We start from the raw sequence: 14828 nt of genomic DNA, 5'->3' as shown, positions 1-14828 counted from the left end.
GCTTCTGCTGAAGGGCCTCCAGAGCAAGCGTCGGTCTCTCCTGACACTCTCCACGTTCCTTGGGGAGTTGTTTGCAGTTTTGGTTTCAGTGCTGGCTGGGGATTATGCAGGGAGGGAAAATAAACAATTATGCCACCCCTCAGTGCACACAAACACACTGCCAGGAGCCGACTGCACTGTGGGTAAAATGACTCCAAAATTGTGTGTAATGAGTAGGAAAAGATTAGAGACAGCTCTTGCTATGCTGAAAATTGACATTAGCGGAGAGGGAAAAAAAAAAAAGAAAGCAAAAAAAAAAACCCTCTTTACTAGTCGGCCTAGGAGGTCTAATTCAAGCAGTAAAATAAATAAATAACTAACATAAATAAAGGCATATCACAATGGTGCTGGTGGCTTCCCCAATGAGCTCTATCTGGCCGGAAGGCTATTCAGCATAATGCAAAATTAAATTATAAAAACTGGCTTGAATATTTAGATGGAGGAGCCATTTGGAAGTGGTTTATTTAGGCGAACCGGCAGTGACCCACAACGGGGAGACATCAAGCGTGAAATTTACTGGAAATTAGCACCAGGGTCTTGGACTCGGCATGAATAGTTTGATAGCATGCAAATCCCCGCGACATTAAACTGCAGCGCTGCTTGTGCTACAGGGTCACTCGCAGTTGGTTTTTCATGTTTTACTTATTATTTTTTCCTGGGACAGGTTATAAATAACAATAAAAAAATGTAAGCAGAATGAGAAGGCTGTTTTAAATCTCTGATTACCTGGACGGTGAATGACGGTACTGCTTGTACGTAATGGGTTTATGAGGGCCGTTATGTGTCTGCAGCCAGTGCGTGCCTGGTGTTTACCTTCAGGTCCTAGCTGATAATCCAGCCAAGCTGATGAGATCCGTTCCAGCTTCGGAGGTTCAGGGCACGCTGCCCGACACGATGGAAATGCAAAAAGCTGTCTGCAGCCTTTCTAGCATGCTGGATGCATCTGACTGCCAATATTTACACACACGGTGTAATGATAACAGCTTCCAGCAGATTTCGTGTCTCTGTAGCAGGCGCTGATGCACGCTGCAGCTGAGCAGGCAGACACAGGACAGGAACGTGTGCTGCAGACAGCCTGCCCTGCTGGAGAGCCAACACCGGCCTTCCTGCAGGATCTCGGCAGCATTTCTGTCTTAGAAGCATTTCATTATGCTCAGGTTTAAATTAGTACGGGACAGAAATTTGGCCCAGAAATATCAGTTTTAATTTTTCCAATCTCAACATCAGCAACTTCTTTGCAAGAAGAGTTGTGCAGGCTGCCCGCTCTTTGAACGTGTGTTGTTCTCTGCTGCGTGGGCGATGGTGGAGAGGTTGGTTTTTGTTTTAAACAGAGCAAGTGTGTGAGTTACAGCAGGAACACTTTGTTAAGCCTGCACCTACCGAGGCATCAGGCTGCCCAGGCAGCGCAGGCACAGAGCACTGAGCTCCTCTGGGACCTGGCACCGTTCCCCACCTGCAGCAGTTACGTTTTTCATTTTAAGAGTGGAGGGCACAGCAAAATGACAAACAAGAGGTAATTATCGCCGTACGGCAAATGCTTCATAGGGTGAGAGAGGTTGTGTGCTCTGGTGGTTTGGTGCAGGGACTAAAGGCAGGTCTCTTGAGCTGTCTTGGTGGTGTTTTTATGATCTTCTTCCCTAAACTTGCATTTTACCTTTCAACAACGCAGGTGCTTTGAGAGTGCCCGCCTTGCTGAAGTGGTGAGTGCAGGCAAACTGAGTGGCTGAGATGGCAGGAGGGAAAATCCCTGCAGAAGAGCAGGCTGGGGTTAATGCTCGAGACAGGTCAGGGGCCCTGCTGCGGGTGCTCTGCCGCTGCCCTCGTCTTGTCTCTGCAGCTCGGCACCTTCCAGTGCGTGGGGCTGTGCGAGGCACCACGGGGACCTTCGGCAGCAGCAGTCAGGGTGTTCTCTCTTCATTGCTTGGGCAAAACGTGTCCGTTAGTGGAAGCTTTTACCTTAAGGACAGGGGATATCCCCAAGAGGAGAGCAGTTTACAGCCGTACCTGAAACGAGGAAGGTGCATCTATAGCCCCCAGGAACACAGGAGCAGCTCTGTTGGCCTCGGTGGAAACCTGAGCAAGCGAGTGAAGGCAGACGTTGGTGTAAATCCACGTATAAAATATTAAGCACGGCCTGCTGGGATGTTCCAGGAAAACCAAGTGCTGCACTGCACGATCCCAGAAGGAGTAACTGTGGACATGACTGCCTGGTGCGAAAGCTCGTGCTTCTGGAGAGCTTGAAAACCTGACCCAAAAGTACTGCAGTCACAGAAATACCTCCCAACCCTGCTCACGGCAGGCCTGGTAAACCCGACGGGGATTTGGAGCTGTGCACAGAAAGCATTAAGTTTCTCCCAGTTTCTCTGCTCATCCTCCCTCTGCCTTGTTCAAACAAGTAGCACTTCTTTTTTTGAGACTTAACCTGAGTAAAATATATACCCTTGGCAGGAGTGAAAAATGTATTGCTAATTACGCAATTATTTTATTATGTAGCACTAGTAAAAAATGTCTAGTAAAGAATTAATTCAGTTAAAATAATTTGAATCAAGCAATTATTTTCTTAACACTGGAATTAGCTGAAAGTACTTCAAGTGGTTTATTACTAGCACTACATAATAAAATAATTGTGTAATTAGTAATAAATTTGTCACCCCTTTTGAGGTCTTTTTCTTTGCTCAGGACAAATGAAGAGGTTGGAGGTTTGTTTGGTGCTCAGTCCCCGCTGTCTCTGCCAGAATTTGCTTTTATTCACGATGAGAGGAAATAGGTCTTCCTTCTCCTCATCAGCATTTGGCATTCCTTAAATAATGTGAATTTCCTTTCCCTGGGTGCTTGGACAGTGGCCTTGCTAATGAACTGGAGAGAGCGCATCAGTGCCGATGGTACTAATATATAAATAGATATAATATGTGCATATAATAATATGTAATGTGTATGGATAATGCACTTTACATATACCCCGTCCCATTACTGCACGTGTGTGTGTGCATTTTCCAGAGTTAGGTGCTGGACTGTGTTCATGCTTAACATTAAACTGGGGGTTAAATGACACGGGGACCTTGCCTGGAGTCCCTCTTTTCCCCAGCAGTGGGTTTCTCAAGTGATTTAAGGGTTTTAGATGAATCAAAGTGTGTCTTCCCAAGCTGGTTACTGAAGGCCAGCCTGTGTGCGTTGCCATACGCACCCCACCAAGTTCTGCCCCCTGCGCTGCTATTTCAACGGCTAGAAAACGTTGGACAAGTCGGGAGGTGCTAAAGGGACATCAGGTGTGGTGAAGGGGGTAGAAGGTGCTGTCCTGGGAGATACGTGAGGAAAGAATACCTGTAGTGTGTCTAAGAAGGGATAAAAAAACTGAAAAAAACACTGAAAGGCTACGGCTATTGATAGCAAGCCCCAAGGAGTGGAGAAATTATGTAGGGTGATGCAAGGAGTAAGAATACAAAATTAAATGGGATGGGAAAGGAGGGGAAATTTGGCTGAATGCTGGGGAAAATGTCTTCTGTTTGGCTGTGCAAATGCCCCAGAAGAAGTAGGAAATTTGGTCGTCTGGGATTTCTAAACCAAGGCCTTAAAAAGCACTGGAAAGGAACATAGGATGCAGTCCTGTGAGGACAAAGAGATAGACGAGATAACCCTAATAAGTATTTTTCATTTCTTATATATTTGATTCGATGCTTCTAAATATAATTATGTGTAACAAAATATATGTATTTGAGGCTGCCTGTTTCCATTACAAACCACATCCATTACAAACTCTATCATCTCATATAAATTCTCTTTGCCTTCGTTTTTTTTCTCTTTTATGTAAATCACCTTTGGGGCCGGTATTTTCAACGTACTGCCTTTACACAGCGGAGTTGTTCTTATTAATTTTGAGCAAAACGCCTTAGATAAATTTTAATGCCAGAAGAGAAGAGCAGCTTCACATCCGAACCCTCCCCACACTGGTTTTTATGAAGGTACGCGCAAGGTGTGCCGTGCCGTCCCGCGGGAAGGCCACGCTGGGGCAGCTCCATGTCCCCTGAGGACAGCAGCGCCCGGCCTGGCTCCCTGCTGGCCGAAATCCTGTCACGGAGGGCAGGCGGTGGGTTCTCACCGCCCTGTGTGCGGCAGGCCGGGCTGGCCCGAGCACCCTGCGGTCCGTATTCTGTGAGCGGACGCGGTTGTGCTCGCACCACCAGGCCACATCTCCGGTCTGGGAGCGGGGACGATGTGGGAACGTCTCCCTTCCCGGTCCGTCCTGCCCAGGCCCAGGCAACCCCAGCAGATCGTGCCGCAGGGCAGCAGGAGGAGGTGGTCAGGAGAGCTGAACAATTGTAGTTTTTCCTCTAGTCTGACCACGCCTGGCCTAAAGCAGTGACGTGACTCCCAGTGCTGTCCCTTGTTCGCAGACATGTACGACCAAGTGCTGAAGTTTGGTGCCTACATCGTGGACGGCCTGCGGGAGTATCGGCAGCCCGTGCTCATTTACATCCCGCCGCAGGCGGAGCTGAGAGGGGGATCCTGGGCTGTGATGGACCCGACCATCAACCCTCGTCACATGGAGATGTACGCCGACCGCGAGAGCAGGTACGGATGCGTTGTCCTCCCTCTAACCGCCTGCCCTGAGGCAGTTCCCTGGCTGAGTGAGGAGCAGTCGGTGAAGTGTGCCCATAAACGTGCTCTTCAGAACCCCTCGGCATTGTCCCGTCTATCAGACGGGCAGTTGGGAAGTGGCTCTTTGTTAAGAAATAAAACTTCCCTAAGTGAAGTTCTAGTTACCGGTGGTTGGGGATGTAGCGTTACAAGTAAACCCCGGGAAGCATGCTTTTAAAATACTTTTGAGAATCTCTAAAATACAGAGATACCATTGGGGGAAACCTTTGGGGGAAAAAGCCAGCCCTGCCTGGTGTAGCTGTACTGGGCAGATCTCCCATGGAGGTGGTTGGTTAGTTGGTTTGTTTCTCACAGCCTACCTACCTTTCGAAAGAGCTTCCAGGTCACAGCTCGAAAGAGACTGCCAAGAGCATTGCCTGGTACCAGGCTGCCGTACGTGCTGTTGGACAGGCATGGCCCTGAGGCCTCACGTGCATTTGTGGCCCTGGATAAATAACAGCTAAGATGCTTTCTCTCTTCTTCTCTCTTTCTCTTTGGTTTGTCTCCCTCCTGCCCTTCTTTTCTTTTTTCTTCGTACTTCCTAGACAACACTGACCCGTTCCGTTTTGTGTTTCCCCTTGTCCGATGACCTGAAAGTGCCTTTCTTTTCTCTTTTCCCGTCACTGACCAGAGGAGGAATCCTGGAACCGGAGGGGACGGTGGAAATCAAATTCCGCAGGAAAGACCTGGTGAAGACAATGAGGCGAGTGGACCCCGTCTACATCCACCTGGCGGAGCGCCTCGGTACGTCTGCGCGGGGCGGCGGGCCGTTAGCTGGCGGGTAATGAATGCGTTTATGGACCTTAAAAAGGGGCGCTGAGGCATTTTATCAAATTGATGATAATTTTTATTTACCGTCATCTGAGTTGGGAAGAAAACCAGATGAGACAAGCTGCATGGATGTACGTGAGAGACAGAGGGTGTTTGTGTGCGTGTAGCATACCTAGGGCGTGTGCAGTTCCACAGAGTGTCTTTGTCAACTGAATTCTATTTATCTGTTTAATTGATCGGGCCTTACAACAGACACTAAGTACAGTTGCTTGGCTCCGGTTTCCGTCTCAGGAATTTTTGGCCAAACCCTCAGCTGGTGTCGCTTGGCGCAATTAAGGATTTGGCCAAAGACATTTGGGGCGGCTGGACTGTCACCGTGTGTCTGAGGTAGCTCTGAGTAATAACGTCTGCTGCTTTTCAGTTGCAGGAAAAGAAATAAAAATACTCACCTCGTCAGTACAACACGGGGTGAATTGCGGTGCTCAGCAGCCAGCGTGTCGCTGCTGGGGTTGTTATTGCTGTGCCTTTCACTGCAAACAATCCCTTCCCCTGCTATGGGCCCAACAGCCCAAAGTACAGCGCGTTCAGCAAAACGCACTTAATATCAGATGTGTGCTCTCCCAGAGGAATCGGCTCTTTAAGTAGTTCTTTACTAGCTCTTGCTAGAAGAGTATCATCTTACAGAGCCTCTTTTTACTTCCAAAATTGACTACATTTTAGTAGTGGAGGAAGCATGCTACGTGGGTATGGTTTGAATTTATAAAGCCTTTTGGGATCCTTCAGGAGGAAAAGTGTTCTGCAAATGACTGATAAATCGTCTCTATTGCTGCAGTTACATTTTATTAGTTGGCTTTCTTTAATTTATGGCAGTGCAACAATTTAAACACAAAACAAGCATTCTGATATGCCTTGGGAGGAGAATAATAATTGTGAAGGGTGCTTGGAGTGGTGAGAATCGGAGCGCTGCTGAAAGTCAGGTTCTTCCTGATGTCTTTGATAGCATCAAAGACTTTTTTTTCTCTTCTTGATCGTATTTTATAAATCTCTTTGTTTTCTCTCACCGTGCCGATGGCTGTCTGGGCAAGAAGCAGGCTAGCAGGTGTTTGGGCTTCGCAGACCAGCCCGAGGCAGCGGCTTTATCCGAGTTCAAACCTTGCTCGTGTGGGTTATGGCGTTAGGGAGAGTGGGCACAAGCACCCGGGTGGCCGGGGTGTTCCTCCTGTGTCTCTTGGAATGGAAAAACCATTCCAGTGCCCGTAGCTGCTGCAAGGAAGTGCTTGTCACAAAGCTCACTTCTGGCCCACGTTAGACTGGGCAGGGTGTGCGGCAGGGGAAGGCAGCGCGCTGGCAGCCTGCGCCACCACAGCACCGGCTCTGCCACCAGCAGGCAGCCTGCTGCCCCCCGGGAGGCTGGCGTCTCCTGCGGCACAGCAGCAGCACGGGTCCTGGCCCCACAGCACAGAGTCGCTGGCAAGGAGGGCTCTTGGACTGCTTAAGCCCTGGGACGGCGGAGGAAGCAGGAGGGCAGAACAACGTGAGCTCATTTTGAGCTTCTTTATCGTCGTGTGCAGGGTTCCTCAGCCCGGGCTGGGTGCAGGACGCCTGGGAGCAGCCTCCAGCCACACTGTGCAGGAACCCCAAAAAACAGGGATGGGGAGAAGCGAGGGAAACAGTTTTGTGCCGGGAGTCTCAAAAACGCAAAGCCAGGCTCCGCGAGGAGGCAGGGGCCTGTTCAAGGCTTTTTTCCTCTCCTCCTCTACAGAGTAATTACTCCCAGCAAACTCCATACACTTTAATTAAAATGACTGCAACACAAGAGCGAGTCACTTACAACTGTACATACAGAGAGCCCTAAAAGCTTCAGTCACTGATAAGCATCTCACTTAGATGGCTCGTAATTGCTCCCAACATCGGGCGATCATTGCTGTTGTTTCGCCACTAATTCCGTACCGTAGCAGGAAAGCCAAGATTGCAGGACACAGTGAATTGCATAATTTTTTTTTTTTTTTGCTGGTTTTCTTTCTGGCCAATTTAAAATTTGTCAAAGTCGGTCTTCTTCTGGATCACTGCCCTTTGATATTTCGCGCACTCCATTTGCCACAAACAAGCCGCAGGGCCGCAGTTCATGCTGACTCCAGCAGAAGCAGAGAAAGCTCCATTTATCTTACACTGCCTGCTGAATTCTTACTCATTAGCTGGGGGTTCACTGCCTCTCTTTAACCCCTGAATGGCTGTCATCCCTCCCCGGAGCTGCTGAATCGTGGGGAAGAGGGGGACGCTCGCAAGCATGTGCCTGGTGCGGAGGGGTGGGGAAGCGGCGACTTGCTCATTCGAGGCGTCCTCAGCCACTGGCTTCCGACTGCAGCGGGGGAGTGGGAGAGCAGGGAAGGCTGGCAGATATTGAATAATTTGACATAAATCTGTTCATTATCAATTCCCCGGCACTAGCGCCGAAATGTTTATTAGCCCCGTGTTTTATTAAAATGTCACTCAGAGCCGGGCTATTACGGAACAGCGAGCCGTGCCGAGCAAAGGGCAGGGGGAGAGGATGGCCCCATCCTGCCCACCGCGGCGAGGAGCGGAGCGGCGATCCCCGATCCCCTGGAGACACGGGAGCCGTGCGAGCTGCGGGCCGTCGTTGAGAAGAGCATGGAGATTCCGTTCTGTTCTGCTTATTGCTTACAATTAGGGTAAAACGGGGGTGGAAAAGGAATTAAGTTTGCCGTGCAGATCACAGGCACGTAATGTAGCAGAAATTTGGTGGAATGGGAATAAAAGGAAGGGCAAAATGGGTCCAGGTAGAGCGGGGCTGGATACCACATCACCACACTTCTGCCAGCTGTTTATCGTGGTGAAGGGGAATTGTTTGTTCACCTGACGGCGGGATGCCGGTGTGAACATCCCCTGCAGCAGACGCCGGGAGGAGGTTGGCCGTGTGCCGGCACACCACTCTCATTTCATTTGAAATGCCCCTTTTGTGTGCGTCCGTGGGCGCTGTACGGGGCGTGTGGAGGGAGCACGCAGCTCCACGCCAGCAGCAGCACTCGCAGTGTTCCTGCACAAACGCCGGTGCTGCAGGCAGCCCTCGCCTTCCCTGCGGGGGCACAGGACCAGAGGCAAACCCGCACGGCGAGGACGTGGCTGCCGGCGCCCTGGGCTCAGCCCCGTTTCCCAAGGGGCCGAGAGCTTCCATCCCGTGGCCCGTTTTGCTCCCAGCTTTAGCTCGGCAAGGTAGATTACAGTTCCAAAGTCCAGTAATTATTTTCTGGGGGGTGGGTTGTTGGCTCGGTGTTGCAATTAATCAAAGCGCTGCTTGTTTTCTTGAGCAGCGACTAAGAAAAATGCCGCTGCTGCGATGCCATCTCTCACGGAGTCCTGGACGAGTGCAGTCAGCACGGCTGTAACTTCTGGTCTTCTAGGCGATGCTGATTTTCAGGAACTGCTTCTGCGTGCAAGTGCTGCTGCATGTAAATGGCTGTTAATTCACAGGCGTGAGCCTAGAAGAACAAGTGCTGATTTCTGCCAGCTCCTCCGTGACAATTGGCATCTTCGGCATCCTCCCAGGAGGCTTGTCGATGGCTCTCCCAGAACAGAGACTTTGGGGAGGTACCTGCCACGCTTTGACCCTTTGCTCTGTTGCTAACTCGAGGCCTCAGGAGCAAAGGGCTGGGAGGGACCGGGGTGGAACATCGCACGGTGCAGCTCAGTGAGGATATTTCAAGCCCGTGCCACGAGCATGTGTGACCTTCACTGCTGTTTCATAGCGCCCCTCCGTAACATAAATCCTCCTGAATATTTAGGGAAGCAATTACAAGCAGTCTCATTTAAAGAAACAAGCCACAGCCCCAAAACGCCCGTCTCTCCGGGACGTGAGAGGCTCTCGGTGACCTTCCCTCTCCCCCTCGAGCGGTGCCGGGCTGGGAGCCGCGCTGGCCGGGCACCCCGCGGCCGGCACCTTCCTGCTGCCTTCATCGGCAGGAGGGAAGGAGGGAAGGTGCAGGCGGAGGGACTGCTGGTGCAGGTGTGGAAATCAGACGGGACTGTGATGACCAGCGTTAAAACTGACATTTAATTTCGTCTTTGGATGGCTCTGCTGGCGTTATTTGGAAAAACAATCCCCAGATTTGCCCGTAGCACTTGTAGCATTGCACTACCCAGTCACTGTTAGTGCCCTTTGTAGGCTGCAGAGCCAGCGGTGTCTGTATCGCCCGGCTCTCGGCGCGAGGTCAGGGCTCTGCGTGCCGGGCATCTGCCCAGATCCTCGAGGGCGTGTTCGAGGAAGAGGCAGGAAAAGGGACAAGAAAAGGCTTCGCCATGCTGAGGCTGCGTGCCGGGGGTGAGGGAGAAAATCCCACATTGAACAGCCGCGAAACCAGAAACCAGCAAAGGGATCCAGAAGCCGCCTGGCTTTCTGCAGGCAGAGGGAACCTACAGTAACGTTTCTTGAAGTCATTTTGTCTCACCTGTTAAACTGGTCAGATTTTAAAAAGCACTGTGCTACCAAATGTTCTGGGAAGCCGTGATTCACGGGCCTGCTCAGCCCCTTCCATCTGGCAGGGCCGTTAGTAAAACGCGCCGCCGTGCGCGGGGCGGGCAGGAGGGCGGTTACCCTGAGAGGTTTTTGGTTTAACAGGGCACAAATCAAAATAGTTTTGGTGTTGCTTTCTCCACCGAGATGCTTGCCCTTAACCTTTGGAGATCTGCATAAATTGACCGGGGACCGTCGCAGGCTGCGGGAGCGGGAGGGAAGCGTCTGGGAGCCGGGAGGCAGCGGCTGGGGACGGGGAGACCTCGGTGTCACGGCTGGCAGGCAGCAGAGGCTGGCAGCTGGGGGATGTTCTAGGTTAAATAATCCATAGGGGTGGGTTTGCACTGGGTGCTGTTGGTTTGAGCAGCTGTGTTTGAGCAGAGGGCGTCAGTGAGGACGGATCCCGCGCCTGTTGTTCGTGAGGAGCTTCTGGAGGGTGAAGGGCGTTTCGGCAGGAGCCCTTTTCCCAGCAGGGCCCTGGGCTTGGCTCCTCGGAGCTCAGAAGGGGCTCGAAAAGACGCCATAGAATGAAGAGGTCTTGGTACGTTCCCCACGGTGGTTGGGCTTTGCAGGTGCTGGAAGCGGGACGAGGCCGTCCCTGCCCCCCTCCGATGGTGCCGGTGGCTGCGATCCGCCCGGCGCCCCGTGCAGCCGCAGGCACTGGTGAGCGCAGAGCGAAGCGCGGCCCAAGACCAATGTGACGTTTCCTGGCACTTAGCAACCTGCGGTGCCTGCCAAGTCGGGAAGGTCGCACGTGTTCTTCCTTGCTTTGAATCGCCGTCACGTCTCACCTGCTACCCCTCACTTCGCGTCTGCGCTGCGAGGTGCTCGCTGCAGAGCGCTGCTCCCTTTGTTTCCCCATTGATTCGCGGCCGATCCATACCCGGAGGTCTATAATGCTCCTATGATTTAAACTTTAACAGTTTCATTAACTGTCCAGTACCTTTAGAGCAAAGGAATCCCATATTTTAACTCCCCTCGTCTTGCCAGGGTAAGATTTGTGGAGGGAGCCTTCTTTTCCCCAGAAATAAATAAATAAAGCCCGAGCTTTCTGCAAACCCCGAGGCCTTGAGATCTGACGAGAAAAGAAAGAAAACCATTCCAAGATATTTAATTGTACAGGGGGCTTACAGGATTGATCGAGAGCTTAGCTTTTTACAATAGTCCAGTGAATAAGAAATGCTCCTGACAAACGATCGATGATGGGATAATCACTCTTTATCCCCCCTCCTCATTGTTACCTTCTTTCTTTCAGGAGAACAGGGTTCAGAAGTCAAAAATCTTTATAGACGCTGCTTTTAAATTAAGCAGAAAATAGACATTGACATATTTGTTAATCTCACCTAAATCATTACTGGGCCCGGCTGCTTTGACTGTACGCCGTGCGCGTGGCAGAGAGGCCACAGCACACGAGCGGGGCTGCCTGAAGCGCACGCCTGGCCGCTTGGAACGGGGGGATGTAGGAACTGGAGGCTTTAACGGGGATAAATACCTCCAATTCTTTATTCTGAAGGCTGTAAGAGTAGCTGCTCTTAATTAAAACCTTCTTCCTAGCACCTGAAAGGTGAGGCAACATTTGTATTGGTAGGTTCGTAAAAGCATTGCTTTGCCTGGAAGCAGCGCAGTGCGGCTGGCCTGGACTTGGAAGTGTGGTGGTGTCTGCGTGTCCGTGTGCCTGTCTTTGTGCGTGTCCGTGTGCCTGTCCGTGTGCCCGTCCGCTGTTCCCACCTCCTCTGACGTGGGAGAGGAGCTCAGGGAGGACACAAGGTCCTGCTGTGGCTGTGGGCCGGGCAGGGGCCAGCCTGCCAGCCAGCGCACCGCTGTGTGCACGGTCACGGTGTCCGTGCTCCTTGCTTAAACGAGCGGTGCGTGGGACGTCGTTCTTTTTTAGGAGTGAGCCCAGTAAATCTGTCACTGAAGTGATGGCTCCTCTCGGCATTTAAATGGAAGGAGTTTCCATGGAGAAACCTCCTTTGGAGCTCTTGCCTGAAGGCTGCTGGCAGGGGAGCTGGGCCGGAGCGCTTGGGTTTGACCCGAGGCTGCTTGGCACGGCTTGCAGCTGCTGGGCTGCCATTCGTCCCGGGCAGTGCAGCCTGGGTCTTGCTCGAGAAATCTCCCTTCTCCCCCCGCACTGTCAGCAGCCGTTGGTGCAGCCCTGGCTCTGACACGCGGCTGTGCCTGTTGCAGGTACCCCTGAGCTGAGCCCTGCCGACCGAAAAGAGCTGGAGACGAAGCTGAAGGAGCGGGAGGAGTTCCTCATCCCCATTTACCACCAGGTCGCCATGCAGTTTGCCGACTTGCACGACACACCCGGCCGGATGCAGGAGAAGGGTGCCATCACTGTGAGTGCCACGGAGCTCGTCCCGGCTCGGGGCAAGCTGCTGGGGGAGGCAGCAGGCTCACAGGGACTCGGTGTCCCGTGGGGCTGCAAACAAACCTCGGCCCCTTTGAGCCGGCCCAGACACGGGGGGCTGTGTATTTCCCCTGTGCGAGTGACGTAACTGAGGGTGTCGTGAGAGCACACCTTCCCTTCCTGCGGGCAGCAAGGCGTCTGTATCTCTCCGTGGAAACGTCCCTCGCTCATTTCTCCCTCTCCACCTTTGTCTCGGGCAGGACATTCTAGACTGGAAAACTTCCCGTACCTTCTTCTACTGGAGGCTGAGACGTCTTCTTCTGGAGGACGTGGTCAAAAAGAAGATCCACGATGCCAACCCTGAGCTGACCGATGGGCAGATCCAGGCTATGCTGAGACGCTGGTTTGTGGAGGTCGAAGGGACAGTAAAGGTACGAGGAAATGCAGCTCCACCACGGCAGCAGTCATTCTGGGGTGCGGGTTCAGTGAAGTGCTCCCAGGAGGAGCTGGATCTCTGGTTTTTAATTGTAATGTCCAAAACCATTGTAGGTGATAAAAGAGAACTTCTGGGGAATGTTCCCGGTCACGAGCTGCTTTGTGGGAACACTTTAGAGCAGGCCAGAAAAGCAAGTACGTTCAGGGGGTTTTTCACAAGCGTGTAGCACCGGTATGAAAACCCGAGCATCTCGGAAAGACCAACAGCTGCCTCAGCAAAGCCAGGAAGGAGGCTCTAGGAAGGAGGCTCTAGGAAGGAGGCTGCGCAGAGGTGCTGCTGGCTGGCAGAACTGGCAGCAGGAATCGCAGCAGCCCCAGGCCACGCTGTGCACACCCGCCCTGCCCGTCTCCGTCTCCCTGTGTCTGCGCACGGCCTGCCTGCAGTATCCCTGCGGAGCTGCGAGCGCTCGCAGAGGCGGGGGAGCGAGCTCCCCAGCTGTGGAGACGTGTCCCTGCGTCCCTCGGGATCCGCTGCGGTGGGAAAGCAGCATTGTTGCTATTTTTTAAGTATTCTTTTATAGTGAATAATATCCTCAATCCTGCGCTTCCCACCGATGCTGGGAAGGGAGGAGGGGTTCCTGTGCTGCACTTCTGTCGGGCAGATGTTCCGTGCCTGCAGGGGGCATTTTGGTCAGGTCTCGGGGCAGCAGCAAGGAGCCAAACCACGGAGCTGTCCTGTCCTGCGGGCTGTGTCCCCGCTGACCCCCTTCCTCGGGGCTGCCCTCACCTTCCTCCCCTTTCCCTGGCCCACAAGCTCAGCTCGCACGTGCCCGGCGGTCGGTGACCGTCACCACGTCCCAGCCCAGGGGAGCCCCTGTGTCCCCGGGCTGTGCAGGGCTCTAAGGCCACGTGGCGCCGTGTGCCATCAAAGGCAGGGGCACAGATTCGCTGCCAGATGTAACGGCGTGGTGTGGGCACGGGGGGGTCGCCTCGGCACCGTCCTCATCTGGTGGTTGCGTGGAGGATTTCTCTTCTAATTGTGCTCCAGCTCTGAAGCTGGCAATCTCTGAAGAGCAATCTCTGTCGTGGCTCTTAGGTTGTTTTTGTCACAATCCTCCAGTCTGAGCTCTTTCTTTCATTTCATTTTATTTTATTTTTAAAGTCACAAACACTCAGGGGTTCCAGAAAAGGGGGGGAAGTGCTCTCTGGAGGGCAGCAGGCTTTCCAAGGTAGTGTCTGGGCGTCTTTAAAAGCGGGCATCTCGTTAGCTAATACATTACACCAATCAAGGAGAGTTATCTTAAGCCACAATTAATCTGCTCCCTGGCATATGTTGATAGGAAAGCATCATGCTGTTTCTTAATTAAAAGCAAACGGATTAAAAATGATTAATAAGAGTATTAAATATTCTCCTAAAGTAAAAGCTTTGGGATTCTTGGGTAAATCTAGCTTTACGCAGGTCTGCAACCGTAAGGCAGCTCCTCGGTGTTTTTGTCCCTTCCCTGAAATCTTCCTTAGTGCCCTACTTGGTATGCAGGGAGCATTGCTGCCATGTCGAGGGGCAGAAGCGAGGAGGAAAAACTGACGACTTTAAAATAGTAAGAAGAAAAAACAATGGAATAAGCAACATCCTGAGCCTGACATGACGTCACTGTTTTAAGGCAGTCATACACATCATTTGTAAAAAACCCCAAACACCCGGTGGGAGCGCGGGGCCAGTCCCAGCCTGGTGGCTGAGACTTCAGCCGGCGCCTCTGCGGCACGTCGGGCGCTGTGAGGCCCCTCGCCACGGCGCAGGAGCTCCCCACGGGCGTGGCTGCAGCTTTGGCAGCACCGAGCGAGCGTTTCTTGGGAGAGCGCTGGGAAAGAGGGAAAAAAGTTCCTGGACTATGGGAACTGGTAATCAGGTCCATAGATAAAAGGCCAGCAGCGACGGGTGGTAATTAAATGACGGGGAGTTCGTGCCAATGTGTTCGTCTCCGGTATTGGCAAGGCTGAGGGAAATCGGCTGTGGGGTGACGGTGGGACAGCCAGGGTGGGACAGCCAGGGTGGGACAGCCAGGGTGG

General features: G+C 52.5%; 1 protein-coding gene across 1 annotated transcript in view; it reads left to right on the top strand.

Moving 5' to 3' along the window:
• The window catches only part of ACACA (acetyl-CoA carboxylase alpha), a 113150-nt gene that overhangs the window by 95447 nt on the left and 2875 nt on the right, over nucleotides 1-14828 (top strand). The window contains exons 50-53 of the mRNA XM_035343442.1: nucleotides 4431-4608; nucleotides 5306-5418; nucleotides 12161-12315; nucleotides 12587-12757. Coding sequence (XP_035199333.1) covers nucleotides 4431-4608; nucleotides 5306-5418; nucleotides 12161-12315; nucleotides 12587-12757 — 617 coding nt within the window. The remainder of the gene's footprint in view (nucleotides 1-4430; nucleotides 4609-5305; nucleotides 5419-12160; nucleotides 12316-12586; nucleotides 12758-14828) is intronic.

Source organism: Oxyura jamaicensis, chromosome 19 (genome assembly GCF_011077185.1).
Source record: "Oxyura jamaicensis isolate SHBP4307 breed ruddy duck chromosome 19, BPBGC_Ojam_1.0, whole genome shotgun sequence".
Lineage (NCBI taxonomy): Eukaryota > Metazoa > Chordata > Aves > Anseriformes > Anatidae > Oxyura > Oxyura jamaicensis.
The sequence above is the reverse complement of the archived record's forward strand: the minus strand, read 5'-3'. Positions and strand labels throughout refer to the sequence as shown.